Genomic DNA, 17,189 nt, shown 5'->3' with positions numbered 1-17,189 from the left:
CATGACATCCTGAATGTGGCACACAGGGCAGTTCCTCAAATTGCCCATCACCCCCACCCCAGAAAGCCCAAGCAGACAAGATGGGTATCAAAGCAGGGAGACAGACTCTAATGTGGGCGGAGGGACGTGCTGCTGGCGTTTGCTTACACAGAAGCATCAGGAAAATGTTCAACAAATCTCCACTTACAATATCCTATTTTAAGTGAATTTCACAGACTTCAAAGCAGCGTGTCCCCTAAAAGCTGCAGCAACTCTCCCACCTCAGGTACTTTAAACCCAAGTGTGGAGTGCTGCCCTCTGGTTTCCCTCAGCCTAGCTCCCCCGCTTCCTCAGACATGTGGCCTGTTTAGAATTCCCTCTCTCGGATGATCTCTCCCTGATCTTACATATTTTATATCTCATTGTTGGACGTGTGATCTGTTGTCATTCAAGAACCTCCACAGCCTAATACAACAGCCACCCTCCCATATGGTGCCATTGTACAAATGAGAAAGCAGGTACCCCCTCTTGAGGACAGGCCAGGGACATAGGGCTTGGTGTGTGGGTATTGCCTTTGTGCAAATTCAAAACAGAAGCCCAATGCTAGGACACACTTAGTTAGTGGAGCACAGGTTGGATTTCACCCTCTCTTCTCTTCCTCATTAGCCAGGCTCCCTTGTGCAGTGCACAAACTGCACAACCACACACAGCAGCCCTATGTCTACACACCCTCCATAAATATCTCATGCCCATGACTCAAACCTGTATCTCTAGCCCACATCTCTTCTGAACCTAGAATAACCAAATGCCAACTGACATCTCTTGAAAGTCCCACCAGCTTCTCAAACTCAATCCCATATTCCCAATCCAACTGATCAGCAGGCCTACTAAGCATAGAGGCCTGGAATTTCCTTCCCAGCTTGCTGTAATAACCCCACCTAGGTGTCAGTTGGCCTCCACACAGTTTTCAGAGTGATCTTTCTACAATAGAAATCTGCTTGCATTACTCCCCTGCTTGCATTTCAGTGGCTCTGCGTGTCCAGCAGAATGAAGCCAAAGCACCATAACAGGATCTTCCATGCCATTCATCACCTGGACCCGATCCCCTTCCCAAGGTCACCTCCAGATACTGAATACTTGAGCCAGACTCGGCCTGTCCTCCCAAATGCATGCACAGGGCTCTTGTGTGCATCTGGGCTTGATGCATGCTGCACTCTTGCTGAGGACACAGGCACCTCCGCCAAACCTCTCCTTGCCACCATGATCTAAGTCTGCTTACCCCACTGGTTCATATCCTACCAATTTCACTCCTGCACCATGGTTTCAGCTAGATGCCTCTCCCTCATTCCCTCTTCCTCCTACAGCTCCTGGTGGGGTAGGGTGCCCCTTTCCAGGCTCCCCAAGCTTCCTTCACCTCTACTGGAACACTCTGTAACCCTGAGCTTTAATAGCTGATTACCTCACCTCTCTCCTCCAACCAGACCATGAACACCTTACAGACAGAGCCTGTGTCATCCTTGTCTCTGTGGTCCCAACTCTGACCTGGCCATCACCTCCTTGGGTAGCCTTGTGCAAGTTGCTTACCCTCCCTGGGCACCAGTTTCCTTTCTTGCTTCTCAAGTGGCCTTGGCAATAGTAGAAGTCCTGCCCTGCCTACATATTCTATGACTTGCTGAGCCTGGACTTTTGAGTGAGTAGCTGCACTCTACACTGCAGCATGTCTCAAGCCTGGCAGAGGCCCCCAAGGTGGTGTCCTCCTCTCCGAGGTGCATGGCACAGCAGCCACAGCCCATGTATCTGAGAAGGATTGGGCCCTTTTCTGCTTCTAAGACGGTCCTTTCTACTGCTTTCCTCCTCCCATCCAGAAATATTTCCCGAACTAAAGCAACTTTTGAAAGTGTCTACCTCATCTAAAAGGAGCAACACTGAAAAGGGACCCAGAAGCATCTCTAATGGTGCCAGTGCTGGACAAATCTCGTGCTGCTTTGGTTCTTATTCTAATGTATCCCCCTAACCAGAAAGGCCCCCCATTCCCAACCATTGTGGTCTAATCCCAGATGTAGCCATCCCATGAGTCTGCTGAGAGGATGCCAGGCCCATCTCCGCTCCCTCCTCCCTCCCACTGCACTTGCCACCTCCTCCTGGCAATTGGTCTCTTGGTCGCATCATACTCTGGACACTTAGTTTGTTCCATGTGTCTTATCTGCCCTACCAGATTGTGAGCTCCACAGTGCAACAGTGACCAATTAGGAGATGACCTAGCACTGTGGGAACAGAGAGAGTGCTGTCATTTCAATAAGGAGTGGGCAGTGATGCTGGACTGTACTCACCAGGCTGGACGCTGTGACTTCACTGCAAGAAACTCCCTTAGGGCTGATCAGGAAGTGGTCCTGCTCCTTGCTGACTCTCAACTGGAGGAAAGACACAAGTTCTCAGGGGCAAGGAGGGAGAGGGGACATTTCCAAGGACACTGTGCTTGAATGCCCTCTTCCCCTGAATCTACTGTACCCAAGTCTTCCTCTAATGAACCTTTATCTCTCCCCCCAGCCATAAGAGATAAAAAGGACTCAGCCTTTATTTGGAGCAGGGGAAAGGAAGCTACAAAAGGAAACTCACTATGATCAAGGGTAGCTCTAGTATAGGATCCAGGAGTTCCTTCCCATCCAAAGAAGTGCGCGCTGGGCAAGCTGCCTTATCAATTACCACAATGGTTAAAAACCTTGGAAAGTTTCAGTGCATTTTGGCCAAAGGTCACCAGCAGTGCCATGGCCATGCCAAGGGTCAGGAGTTCTCCCTTTGGGTTTTGTGGGACCGCACACAGTGCCCCACCCAACTCCAGGGTGTTCTGCTCACCGTGACATAGGTGTCGCTCAGCTGGGCCCAGCCATAGAGGTCCAGGAGTCGGTAGACACTGCTGATCTTGCACCGCATGAGCCGCTCCCCTTTGGCCAGGTTCAGGGAGTCAGCCGTGTGGAGGTCATTGATGGGTGTCATCATGGAGACATCTGCAGGGACAGTGCAGTTCTCTCAGGGCCAGGGCCCATCTGCCCTCCCCTTCCTTGCTCCAGTGTTCTCCAAATTCTCACTGGCACTAAAACTGCACAGGAGACTTCCCCAGGCAGGGAATTTAACATTCTTTGACCTTTACCTGGGGGAGGAGTCCACAGAATCGACATCTGTGCCCAATAAAATCTGCTCATTCAGATAAGCTCTTGCTCAAAAATCATGGTAAGTCTCAAGGCCACAGAATGAAGGGTTCTGGGAATGCCAAACTTACCATAAACTCTGAAGATGGGCACTGAATCAAAGCAAGAATAAATCTCTGACTGGAAACATGGGTATATTTCATCAGTTATTATTAATGAAGAAGTTACTAGTCATTAAACCAGCTATTACATTGTTTTAACAACACCATATAATCACATTTTCTGTGATTTAGAAACAGGGAAAATAGAAAGCCAGATCAGAGCTGGGCACGGTGGCTCACACCTGTAATCCCAGTATTTTGGGAGGTCAAGGCGGGCGGATCACAAGGTCAAGAGATCAAGACCATCTTGGCCAACACAGTGAAACCCCGTGTCTACTAAAAATACAAAAATTAGCTGGGTGTGGTGGCACGCGCCTGTAATCCCAGCTACTCAGGAGGCTGAGGCAGGAGAATCGTTTGAATCTGGGAGGTGGAGGTTGCAGTGCACCACTGCACGCCAGCCTGGGGACAGAGTAAGACTCTGTCCCCCACACGCTCCCAAAAAAAGAAAGCCAGATCAGCCTGAAAGTAACTTCCTCAAGTTTTTCTAACAAGTCATAAACTTCTGGAAGTGAGTGCAGCTGTGGCTGGCTGAAAGGCCAGAGGCCTCAGGCAGGCTACCTAGGCTCCTCTCTGGGCATGCAGTCCCTTAGCTATACGGTGGTTCTTTCTGGGAATTTGAGGGGATGTGGAAAGGATTTGGAAATGGGCCCAGAGGGTTTGATAGTCTTGTCCTCAGGGCATGCAAGGGTCTAGGAGATGACATCCAATCTATCTTGTTAACCATGATGACCACTGCCTACATGTCTCAGGAAGGGAGCAGAGGGCATCTGAGCTCCAGCGCCTGAATCAGCATCTAGGAACCAATAAGAGAATCAATAGGAAAGGTTCTGGCTTAAAATGGTGTCTGGCTGGGAGCCTCCTGATGCTGCCTCTCCCAGCTCCCAACAAAGATTTTAATGGATCAGGATGCTCTTTGGAAGCTTTTACCACCTCTGTGAACCTTGCTGCAGTACGATGTATGTCCTGCATCGAGTGTGCCATTAGTGGAAGTGATGACGTGGTCTACAAAAGTGAGGGCAAACTGGGTGCTGGGCCAACATCCAGTGAGCAGAGCAGGCCTTGAATCACCCATGTCAGGAAACGCACACAAGGGCCTTGCCAACCAGAGGTGATACACCTCCAGGGCAGGTGCCCTGCAAACACAGATAGCAGGAACAGCAGTGGTCCAAAAGCTTAGTTAGACTGCCAAGGACAACAACAAACTTCCAAAGTTAAGGATTTCTAATTCAAATTGACCAGTTTGGGATTGCTTCCTCCCCTCTGTGGGTTCCCCAGACAAGAAATTACCTCTCTGCTTCATGCCTAGCAGCAAGGAGGGCAGGTCAAAAGCACAGGGCCCCAGGCAAAGGCAGGCAGGTGGGGCTGATGTTGGGAGGTCTATATAGTCTATACCACAGTTCTTTGAATACTTCTCCTCCAAATAACCATGGGGCCCCAGTGATGGCCAGGGGGCCAGAACAGGTCTGAAAACATTCACCCCATCACATCATCTGTGTCTGTATCAAAGACAGTCCCTCTCCCCAACCCCGTGGAGGTTCAACTAAGAGGACGACCTCACCCACAGGTACAAGGGGCAGAAGAAGAAGAGAACAGGAGGGCTCAAAAGGAGCTCCCGATCCCCTGCTCTGAGTCTCAAGAGAGGGGGGATGAAGAGAGGTTGATTAATGAGTACAAAAACACAGACAGACTGAATAAGTTCTAGGATTTGAAAGTACAATAGGGCAACTGTAGTTAACAAGAATTCATAGTGTATTTCAAAACTGCTAGAAGAAAAGATGTGGAATGTTCCCAACAAATAAATGATAAGTGTTTGAGGTGATGGTTACTCCAATTATCCTGATTTGATCATTACATTATATTTATATATAAAAATGTCACATGTACCCCATAAATATGTACAACTATTATGTATCCATTTTAAAAATAAAATAATATTACAATAAGTTTTTAAAAGCTTATTCTAATTGGCCTCACGAAAGTTAGGATGGCTAAATGTCACATTTATAAATCAGATCTAACTGAGCCATTTAGTCAAAGTACCTAAGAAAACACAGAAAAAGATGAAAACTCACCATGGACCCTGAAAGCTAAGACTTAAGGGCACACTGATGTCAAAACCCCAATTTCTAAGGCAAATGGAGCTAGACAGATAACAACCTATCTGGGCTTGAACTCGTGGTACTTGAAACTTCCCCTCTCCACATCCCTGACTCAGATATCCTGGATGTGTACTAAGCAGATTTCCAGGCATCCATCTGTCTTCCTGACAGATGTTGATTGGTGAGGCAATGGGAATGCTGGTCAGCCCTATTCCTTTCTCAGGAAGAAGAGTATAAGGACAGACATGGAAAGGATGGTAGAGAATATGACAGATTTGGGAGATAAAAACCAGAGAGCCAGGCTACAGATAAGCCATATGAATATGGTAGAAGAAACATTTTCTGAACTGAAAAAAAAAAGACCTGTGCATGTGAATATTCGCTGATTATGGGGAAAGTTCATATAAAGAAAAAAACCTACAATTATATGCTTCCTGGTAACATTTCTGAAATACAGGCATAAGGGGAAAACATCCATAAGCATCTAGAAAAAAAAATGTTTGGCAACCTAAAAAGGAACCAAAAAAATTGGCTATCTCATTTCTCTGTTATAGCCACAGAATGTCAGATGGCAATGCTATAGGAAGTTTACAAAAAATAAAAACAGGCCAGGCACAGTGGCTCACACCTGTAATCCCAGCACTCTGGGAAGCTGATGCAGAAAACTCGCTTGAGCCTAGGAGTTTGAGACCAGCCTGGGCAACATAGTGAGAACTCGTTTCTATAAAAAATTTAAAAATTGCCCAGGCATGGTGGCACATGCCTGTAGTCCCAGCTACTTGGGAGGCTGAGGCAGGAAGATCACTTGAGCCCAGGAGGTTGAGGCTGCAGTGAGCTGTGTTTGCACCATGGCTCTCCAGCCTAGGAGACAGAGCAAGATCCTGTCTCAAAAACAAAACAAAAAAAACCCCACTAAAATAAAGTGGCTCCAAAGAGGTAAAAATAAAAGTACACCAGGCAAATATAAACAAAAACTACATAGAGGTCATCACATTATTATCAAAATAGAAGTTGGGCAAAACAATATTCTCTTATACAAAGAAGCTATTTTGTAGGTCATTTTATATGAATTAAAGGTACAATCAATAATGAAGCTATAACTATCAGTCATGCTTATGCCGTGAATATTTCAAGACATAGAAAGCAAAAACTATCATAAATACCAAGAGAAATGAACAGAAATCAAATATAATGGGAGAAAATTTTTTACAAAATCAAATTAAAACAAAAATATAGATTAAATACCATGCTACACAGATGGTATATACCCATTATCATTTTTAAATGCTATTATTAGGCCACAAAGAATACCTGAATACATCTCCAACACAGAAATTAAATAGGCCACATTTTCTAAACATAATGCAATAAAATCCAATGCTATTAGCAAACCTTTAAAAGACTAAGCATTCAACCACTTGGAAATAAGAAAACACTCCTAAATAGCTCTTAGAAGAAAAATAAAGTCCAAACAGCAACTGCAAGCTATTTAGAAATTAACAATGAAAGAATTACTATGTGTCAAATTCCTGAGATAAGGCCAAACACATACTCACAGAAAAAAATTTATAGCCTTAAATGTCTTTATTATTGAATTAAGTATAAAAATAAATACATTTTATGCTACTCTAGAAAATACATAAGCAACAAAATAGAAAAGTTATGGAAAAAGATTAATGAATATAGAAATAAAACTAATGAATCAGGAAGCAGAAAGGATAACAGGACCAATAAGTAAATCCAAGAATTGGCTTATGTGAGATGATCTATGAATAAACAAATATCTAGATTGATCAATAAAGAGAAAACAAAAATTTACATAGCACCGGGAATGAGAACAGGATGTTATCTCATCTACTTTAGCAGGAAATTTGAATGATAAAAATAATATTGTAAATGACTCTCATAAATTTGAAAAACTCCATAAAATGGATTATTTTACACAAAATATATGACAAAAATTTAACCAAGAAGCAGCAAAATAAATTTTAAAACTCCAGATGAAACTGAGGACAAAAACATCAAAAATCCCTAAAAATATTCCAGATCTAGATGACATTCTAAGTGAATAATAAATCTCAAGGAGATTTCCTATCTTATTTAAACTATATCAGGGTAAAAAAGAGAGTGAAATCACCTTGATTCAGGTTATGAAATTACAGTCGTAGTATCAATATTAGGTAAAGACTGCCCAAAAAGTGAACAGCTAACCAATCTCATGTGTGAATATGAATGCAAAAATCTTTAATAAAATTCTGGAAAATCAAATCCCGAAGGGTATTTTTAAAAGAATGCATCAAGAACAAGAATGATTTATTTCTGTAATGAAAAAGGAGTTCAATACTCAGAAATCTGTTACTAAAACTCATCACCTCAATAGTTCAAGGGAAAAAAAACCAATAAATGGCCAAAATGTATTTTACGACATTCAACATCCATTCCTGAGAAAAACTCATAGTGAACTAGAATAAAAAGATATTTCCTCAACATGATAAAAAATAATTATCTCAAACTCTTGTGGTAAAACAACTTCCATTAAAGTCAGAAATAAGACAAGGATAACTAATCTATTATTAAACATTGTTCTGAAAGTTCTAACAGATGCAATGAGAAAACTGGAAAAATAAACCAATGGGTAAATGTTGAAATGAGGGAAGCAAAATGATCATGATTTGCAGATTATGTGATTTTTGTATATACAACACCCAAAAGAATTAACTGAGATGATATTAACATTTAAATAAGAGTTCAATGAGGGGCTAGTGTATACACACACGCACACACACACTTATATGTATATATATATATCTAACAATTGATCTTAAATGAGAACTATAACCAGAAAGAAAATAGAATGGATAAAGATTCATTTAAAATAACAAAGTTATTTAAAAATTCCAGAATAAACTTCAAAAGAAATTAGTAAGAACTACATGAAAATAATTACTAAACTTTTCTGATGGATATGAAAGAAGACTTAAATAAATAAAAGACATATCTCATTTCTGAAAAGATTTACAATTCACTCATGTAAATATTTTTAAGTACCTACTATGTGCCAGATACATTCTAAATCAAAGGATATAGCAGTGGACCAAACATACAAATTTCCCCTACAGAGCTTACATTCTAATATAAAATCATAAATTTATAAATTCTTCACCAAATCAGCTTATTCATTTAATGTAATCCCAGTCAAAATCCACCCCCCAAAAGGGATTTTTAAGGTCAATGGGGGGACTTGACAAAATAATTCTAAAGTTTGATTTTTGTTTTTGTTTTTTTGAGATGGAATCTTGCTCCGTTGCTCAGGCTGGAGTGCAGTGGTGCGATCTCAGCTAACTGCAACCTCCACCTCTAGGGTTCAAACAATTCTCCTGCCTCAGCCTCCCAAGTAGCTGGGATTACAGGCATGCACCACCATGCCTGGCTAATTTTTGTACTTTTAGTAGAGACAGGGTTTCACCATGTTGGCCGGGCTGGTCTCAAACTCCTGACCTCAGGTGATCCACCTGCTTTGGCCTCCCAAAGTGCTGGGATTACAGGCATGAAAAATTGTACCTGGCCTAAAGTTATTGTAAAGAATAAACTTGTACAAACAGTTGAGAAAAATTGACAAATGCATAATTAAGGGTATTTGTTCCATTGGATGATGAAACATGGGAAAGGTACTTCTAAGCATGCAATCAAAAGCAGAACACACAAAGGAAGATTACAATGGTTTCTGCTACACAGAAACTAAAGAATTCTACAAGACAAAAAAAATGCCATGGACAAAACTAAAAGACAAAGGAGAAACTGGAAAAAAAAATGCAATATATTTGACTGATAACAGAGAAATAGCTTTACTTTATAAAAATGTAAAAATCCAAAAGAAAATAATACACTAATAGGAAAATAGGCATAGGATGTATAAAGGCAATTTACTATAAAAAGAAAGTCAGGGCCGGGCACAGTGGCTCATGTCTGTAATGCTAACATTTTGGGAGGCCGAGGTGGGTGGATCACTTGAACCCAGAAGTTCCAAACCAGCCTGGGCAATATGGTGAAACCCTGTCTCCACAAAAAATACAAAAATTAGCCAGGCGTGTGGTGCACGCCCGTGATCCCAGCTACTTGGCAGGCTGAAGTGGGAGGACTGCTTGAGCCTGGAAGGTTGCAGTGGGCTGAGATTGCACCACTACACTCTAGCCTGGGCAACAGAGTGAGATTCTGTGAGAAAGAAAGGAAAGAAAAGAAAAAGGAAGAAGAAAAGAAAAGAAAGAAAAGAAAAGAAAAGGAAAAGGAAAGGAAGAAGAAAAGAAAACAAAAGAGAGAAAGAGAAAGAAAGAAAGAGAAAGGAAGAAAATCATGTCCAATATGTATGTGAAAATACATTAATATATCCAACCTCATCAGTAGTCAAACAAATGCACATTAAAACACAAATAAGGTATTATTTGTCACCTACTGAATCAGGAGGATGAAACAAATGGCAGTATACACTATGGACCAGGGTAGAGGAAATGGGCACTCTACCGCATTGCTGTTGGGAACGTAAATTGGATCCATTTGGAGAAAGGATGTAATCTGCCATTCTGCATTAAAGTCTTTAAAACATGCATGCATGTACTTCAATTCAGCAATTCTACTAGTAATTTATCTTAAGAAAATAATCATGGATATAATCTCAGGTTTATTTACAAGGATGTTTATTGCGTTGTTGTTCCTAATAGAAAAAGTTGGAAATAACCTAAAAGTCCAACAATGGGAAATTTATTAAATAGCATGTATCCACCAAAAATTATATTATAGAACCATATTTTATGTGATTACATTTGTGTTTGCATAATCTATATATGTTAAGAAAAAAAAGGACTGGAAGGATATATGTTCACCAAAATATCAAGAATAGTAATATGAGGGCTTTACGAACACAGTAGAATGATTTCTGCTTCCCTTTCTTGGTTATTTTCACAGTTTTCAACCATAATCCTGTAATAATCTTATTGAGGGGGAGTTATTTTTTGATGCTTGTGTTTTAAACGTTATGGGCAGAGCATAACAGCCCAGGAGGGTGGCTTCCTGCATAGCCCTGGCTGGCTCCTCTCAGCCCTCATCTGTGGAGTCAGGTTGGCCTGTCTAGTGGGTCATGGAAACACAGGCATCAGTGGTCTCCTCCCATCCACTGAAGTCACCTCCACCCTCTCATTCCTGGCATCAGGGGTAATTCTTCTGTGGACATTTAATTTGCAGCAACATCAGAAGCAGAGCCAGGTACCTCTCGGGCTGCTGCTGAGCTCCCCAAGGCCTGATAACACAATCGGCTGCTTGCTCCGTAGCCTGGCAACCAGATGCTTCTTGCTGCTCCTCCCTCTCTTCCCCACCCCACCCTCCCCTCCACCTCTGCTCCTGGCAGCTCCCCGGGCACCACATACTCATGGAAGATGTTGGGAAGACTGCGTGGGAGGTGCTGGCCATGAAGTCCGCGATCTGCCGCAGGGCCCAGATGTTGGAGGAGTTGTTCCCCTTCTTCATCTGCTCCTGGATGAGGCCTTCCAGCTCCTCCCTGAAAGACTGAAGGAGGCCCCGAGGTGCTGGTCCCCCCATAGCCTCTCACACAGCTGCCCAACAATGAGCTCTTCCAAGTGCCCACCCCTTGCCCCTGGGTCAGCTAGGTCAGGGCCATGCTCAGGGTCCCCAGCTACAGGGGACACTGGGCAGTTCTACTAGGACCTCAAGAATTGCTGTATGGGAAGCAACAAAGAAATGCTGGGAATGGATCTTGTGTTCCTTTGCCCTGTGGGCAGTAACCCAGATTCCAGGTCCTTTCTGTGTCTAAATGAGGGCCAAGACCCCTCCCCACCATCAGACATGGTAGGACTTCACTTTAGTAATGAAGGACATTTTTTTAGGCAGAACTGAATGGAGAGAGCCACCATCCCTCTCCATTAGCGATGCCTGTGATTCTTTTGGGCCTCAGTTTCCTCATGTGCTTAATGAAAGGGTAGGAGGAAGAACAGGAGGATTTGATGATCTCTGAGGTCGCTTCCACTCCTGATGTCCAACTCTAAGCCTGGCTTTTCAGACCATGAGGCCATAAGCAAGGAATCCTGCCCACCACCAGGTGGCAGGAGAAAACACTAAGGAGGAAATGGGGGGCCACTTAGGTGTGTTGGCCAACCTATAAAAGGACAGAAGGAGGCAGGCCCTCCTCCAATCCCTATTGCCTGCCTGAGCCCTGAAATCTGGGCTGGTGCTAACTCTGCCGCCTCTCCTAACCCCCTTGCCACCCCTCCTAGTCACACTCTGGGGGTTTTCCCAGGGGCTCCTCACCCCAATGCTTTCAGCATCTGCCATATTCCTCCAGGCTCCCCAACACAATATCTGGGCACAGATATTGGACCTCAGCCCATTCCCTGGAGCTGCTCTGTGTGGCCTGAGTATGCACCATGGCTCCCAGCCAGGGACTCACACAGCCCCTGCACAGGCCCTGGCTCTCTGGAGCCCAGAAGGCCAAGGCAGAGCGGCTCCCACTTCCTGAGCCCATCCTGGCAAGCAACTGGAGATGCCACCTCTGTCTCTGGGCTTCCCGATCCTTAGGATCATGGGCTGATTCCTGAGGCCCCCAAAGCTCTTCCTCAGTCAGACCCCTCTTGCCTCCTCCACACTGATTTCCCTCTGCCTTCAGTGGTCCACAGGGCCCATGCTTTGGCCTTCTCAAGGCACTACCTCCTCAAGGAAGAGCTCTGTGTCCATGCCAGGCAGGAATCAACTGGCCCCAAGTAAGAAGTAACTTGAGTGATCCCGACTTGCCTTCCCTTCCCGCACCCCATCCCATAGCCCTGCTGAGCCCTCCACTCTCCCCACCTCCTGGGGTTTCCAGGTCCTCCTCAGCCCCATCCCATTCATGTCAAAGCTTCATTTGTCCCGACAGAAAGTTCTTACTTTATGATGTTCAGTAAAGGGAGCCCCAAGCCCTCCTCCTGGCACCCTGCTGGTCTCCAATTTACATGGATTTGTCTGTTCATTGTCATAGCTTTGGGTGAGGAGGGAAGACTGGGAACTGAGGATCCAAAGGGGCACAGGAAACTGAGGGGGACTCCTGTCTCCATCCCATCTCCCCCCGCACCGAGCCAGACTGCCGCACACAGGCCAGATTCTGCCATCCACCAGTTGCAAGGGAGAGTCAAGGCCCCAGGTGACCAGATCCGTCTTGCTCAGTGGGCTTACATTTCTACTGACTCTGAGCAAGGGAAAGAGGAGTTACTCATCTTTCGGGTGGGTACACGTCCTGAAGAGCCAGCGCCCCCTGCGCCCTCTCCCGCCCGGGTCAGCCCCACTCACGGGACTCTGCAGGATCATGGTGACGCGCTTCTTCTGCTCCATCAGGTTGAAGTCCTGCCGCAGGTCCGCCGCCCGGTTGCGAAGGCGCATGTATTCGGGGTCGTCCTCTGAGAAGCGGTCAAAGTAAGGCTGCCCCTGCGGGGGCGGCGGCGAGGCAGCCTCGGGGAGCGTCTCTTCGCTCATTTTCCCGGTGGGTTTGCAATCCGCTCCTGGAACCCTACAGAGAAGGGAAGAGGGTATGCCGTCAGGTTGGTGCTCCCCATCGGGGTTCACGCTTCCCAGAGCACAGGGCTGGGTTCAGTTGGATTCTCAGTGGGGTGCGGCTGTTCCTAGGATGGTAGAGGCAGAGCCTGGGGAGGAGGGCAGGACGCCGGCAGCGGCTCCATATACCCATCTATAGGGGCGCTGCTGTGCCATGAGACTAAGTAAAAACATGGGTTCAGGTGTCCACTCCCTTCCCCAACTAGCCAGCCCTGAAAAGGTCACACTTGGCTTGGAGTAGAGAGTTCCCCGAATAGAAACATGACCTGCAGACCTTGTTGAGCATTTCGGTGATGCACACCTATGCAGTGGTAAGCTACTTACTGGAAATCAGTACTTCATCTAAAATGGAAACCCTCTAATAAGGCCCCTCAAAAATTATGGTGGAAATAGCTAATGCATGCTGGGCTTAACACCTAGGTGATGGGTTGATAGGCGCAGCAAACCACCATGGCACACATTTACCTATGTAACAAACCTGCACATCCTGCACACGTACCCCAGAACTAAAAAGAAAAAAAAATTATGGTGGGAAATTCACAAAAGAACACTACTATTAAACAGGGCCTACTAAGACTACTACTAAAAGAGCACAGGAACTACTAAAACGTGGGAAGCACTTTGCCCAATGCTTTTCTTTCCAACTTAAACTTCGCTCTGGCCCCTGGAAAGGAATTTATTGGTGAATCTGTTTTTCTGAAACTTGTCTTAATGCAGAATCAGATTCTTATTCCAAGTTTAAAAAGAGGTGTGCAACTTTATTAATGGAAAATTATTTTCTCTCCAATCCCACTCAACTCATGTTGAGAAACAACAACTAAATATGGTTTGCAGGGTGCCATGCTGCCCGGCTGCCAGAGCCCCACGTGCTGCATGTAAAGCTGCTCCCTGGAGCAAGGACCACAACAGTGTCTGGAGAGTCAAGCTGGGGGAAAGCTGTGGATTTTTTCTAATCAAGCATGCTTTTTAAAATGCATGAATGATGAATGAAGAAATGTTTTCTGTTGCTATCTTGGAGCCCTTCTGAAGAGTAAGCCTGCAGTTCCAGGCTTCACTTCCCAGCTGTGGGAATTTGGCCAAGCCTGTCTCCCTTCCTGTTGTCAGCACTGCAAGGCCTTTAAGTCGGTGCTCTATCACTTCAACACCCAGGGTGGCCTTTCAGAGCGTTGGCCTTCTCCCTGCTGGCTGTTTCTCTTCTCAGCAGAAGGCAGCATGTACTTTGGCTGAACAATAATTGGCTTTTTAACATATGTGTGAAGATACAAATAAAAGAGCATTACAAGGGACCAGGACACCTGGGTTCTCATCCATAACCTGCCACTCCCTTGCTTTACCTCCATGGGCTCCCATTCCATGAGGAGAATGTTCTCTTGTTCTTTGGGATAAGGCTCCTGGCCTCCCAGGTCCTGATCTGCCCTTTGCCCGTGGCTGGCCAGTACTGGCTCCCTCCAGCCTTGCTCCAGCAGTCCTATTGGCCCCAGCCTACCCTTGATTCTGGTCAGAAGCTCATTACAAAGGAGGCTTTGCTGATGTCCAGTAGAGCATATTCTTGTTGTCCCTGAGCTGCCTGTAACCTCTTCTTCCACATTCTACCAGAACTCCACACTCTACCCTTGCAGTCTCTCTGGGTGGGGTGAGGGGAGAATGATGCCATAGATAAGCTTGGAGGACAGTGGAAGGCCATCCCATCAGCCCAGAATACACAGATGGTTTCCTGTTGTTCTTGTTTGCATTCTTCCTTTAGGAGAAAGGCAAACAGTTCGTTCAAGGGAAGGCACATGGACAGAATTCCTCAAAGGTCAGCTGATGGCCCGAGCCCTCAGCCTAGAGCAGTGGTTCTCAACCTTGGGTGCACAATAGCGTCACCTGGGAACTTTAAAAACTATTGATGCCAGATATTCTAATATAATTAGTCTGAGGTATGACCTGGACATCAGGATTTTTCAAAAGCTCCCTAATCCCTAGTGAGCAGCCACGGTTGAAATATCTATAGTTTAGATGTTAATGGTTGCAACATGTAATGGAAGGCATCCATTCCAGGTGTTGGCCATTTCTAGCAAGTCTGACATAAGATGGCACAAAACCTCACATAATCTGACTCTCACATCACAGGCCACGTCCCATAGCTATCTAGGCCCCTCTTCTCATTCAAACCACCACCTGCTATCATACACTTGGCCTGGGACATGTTACATTAAGTTTGGCCTAAAGCTGCCTCCTTACATATTTTGAGTGTGGCCTAAGGGCTTTTCCACTGTAAGGGTTACAGTATAATAAACTGTAACCCAACTTGATGTGTAATAGACTGTAACCTACTCTTGTGACAAGTAGCTGAGTCTCAGCCAACCACAGCAGCTGAGCTTCCACCAATCACAGGTAGCCAACTATTCAAACACTGTTCCAATAAAGCAAACACAAAGCCATAACCAATCCAGCCATTTCTGTATCTCACTTCCATTTTCTGTAGGTCACTTTCCTTTTTCTGTCCATAAATGTATCCAATCATGTGGCAGCCTCAGAGTCACTCAGAAACTATTCTGGTTCTGAGGGCTCCCCAGTTCCTGAATCATGCTTTGCTCAAACTCTGTTAAGTTTAATTCGTCTAAAATTTTTCTTTTAACAGACAGTGGGAGTGCTCCAAATGCCACCATGGCCTGCTTCTGCAAAGCTGCCAAACCAGGACCTATGATCTTAATCATTCCACTAGTTAGTCATCTTCTTATGAAAGCCCTTAACTGATCTCCCCCAACCAGCACCACACTTACCAGCAGTGTTGACAAAATATTTGATAATAGGGGATGGAGATGAAGGGTTGGAGGTAGGGGAAGGGGTCTGCTGGGAGTGGGAGCCAAAAAAAAAAAAAAAAAATTCTGTAAAGAAAGATTTTGGAACAGATTTGGCAGGCTGCTAGAATGGTTGTGGTCATACTTAGCAACATTTAAATCCAGACCCTTTCCTTTCATCTGAATGGAAAAAGAGTGATTGAGTCAGGGATGTTGCTGGTGGACTGAGCTCTAGACTAGAAGTCAGGGACCTGCAATCTTGCCCCTATCTGTCACTCAGGAGCTGCATGGGCTTGGGCAAGTCATTGCCACTCTCTGGGTCTCACTTCGCCCAGCTCTAAATGAGAAAATGAACCGAATGACCTCTGGGGTCCCTTCTAGCTCTGACACTCTATGATTTATCTGAGTTGGAGATAGATACATTCATGTAATAAAGGCAGAAGGATGGAGGATCTGGGTTTCCTGGAGCAAGAGAACTTCCCGCTTTCCCCCAGAGCCTCTCCCGCAAGTCAGATGCCAAAAGAGAAACATCTGCAAAGAACACACATTGGCCTTGTGGATTCCAGTCAATCCCATGTGCATGGGGTTAGTTAAGAATATTTCACCTCTATCACGCTCACACCCAACCTCATCCCTGGACCTTGAGGATAAGAAGGGATGACAAAGTCAAACATAATAGGACTGCATCAGAGCCACACAGACATGTGGCCCCCACTCAGATTCTTCTAGGCAGGCAGCACTGCAGAACAAAACTCTTCCAGAGACATCACCTCATTGAACCCCACTCCTTCTCTGTTTAGTGACTCATCATAGTAAATTAATTCTCTTTGGCGCTTTCAAAGCCCTGAACCTTTGATGTTATTTTTAAAACAGCAACAAGCAACTCCCCTTCCCCAGCGAGTACACTGGATGTGAGCATAGGCATGTGAGCCCTCTGTGTTCCCTAGGACTCCAGGCTCCAAGCCAGCTGAACTCTCAGCTTCTCTGGGACTGGGATCATTTTGGCCAGCGCAGCCTTGTACTGAGCCTTCCAGGCAGGAAAAGGTTGACCATCTCCCCTTCCCCATGGAGTGGTTGCATTCCTCAGTAACTGGTCTGTGAAGGCTGTGAAGTAGCTCTGCCCTCCCTGAAGTGCAAAGAACCAAAAAGCTCTGGGCCTGATGGACAGGAGCTCACACCGCTATGCCCCAGGGCCTGCCTTCCCTTCTTAGCAGCCCCAGAGGGTTGCTCCAGAGGTACTCTGATGGGGGTGGTGTAGGACATGGAAGCCCTGACTCCATCACCATCACAACAGGGGCCTGAGCCAACCCTTTGGCTTTGTAAATCAGAGGCATCCTCTTGTGCTCCTTCCTTCTGTCTCCAAAAAGTTATGTGCAGAATGGCTTAGTGATCAAAAGCACAGACTCTGGAATAAGACTATCTGGGTTCAAA

General features: G+C 45.2%; 1 protein-coding gene across 1 annotated transcript in view; it reads right to left on the bottom strand.

Annotated features, from left to right (window-relative positions):
• Positions 1 to 12,931, bottom strand: part of ADD2 (adducin 2) — a gene marked incomplete at its 5' end in the record, with an annotated part of 45,265 nt that extends 32,334 nt beyond the window's left edge. Inside the window, 4 exon segments of the mRNA NM_001134126.1 lie at positions 2,310 to 2,390; positions 2,833 to 2,984; positions 10,806 to 10,944; positions 12,715 to 12,931. Coding sequence (NP_001127598.1) covers positions 2,310 to 2,390; positions 2,833 to 2,984; positions 10,806 to 10,944; positions 12,715 to 12,897 — 555 coding nt within the window.
• Positions 12,932 to 17,189: the final 4,258 nt, after the last annotated feature.

This window comes from Pongo abelii, chromosome 12 (assembly GCF_028885655.2).
Source record: "Pongo abelii isolate AG06213 chromosome 12, NHGRI_mPonAbe1-v2.0_pri, whole genome shotgun sequence".
In the NCBI taxonomy this organism is placed as follows: Eukaryota; Metazoa; Chordata; class Mammalia; order Primates; family Hominidae; genus Pongo; species Pongo abelii.
Note: the sequence above shows the minus strand (reverse complement) of the source record. Positions and strands in the feature narration are given on the sequence as shown.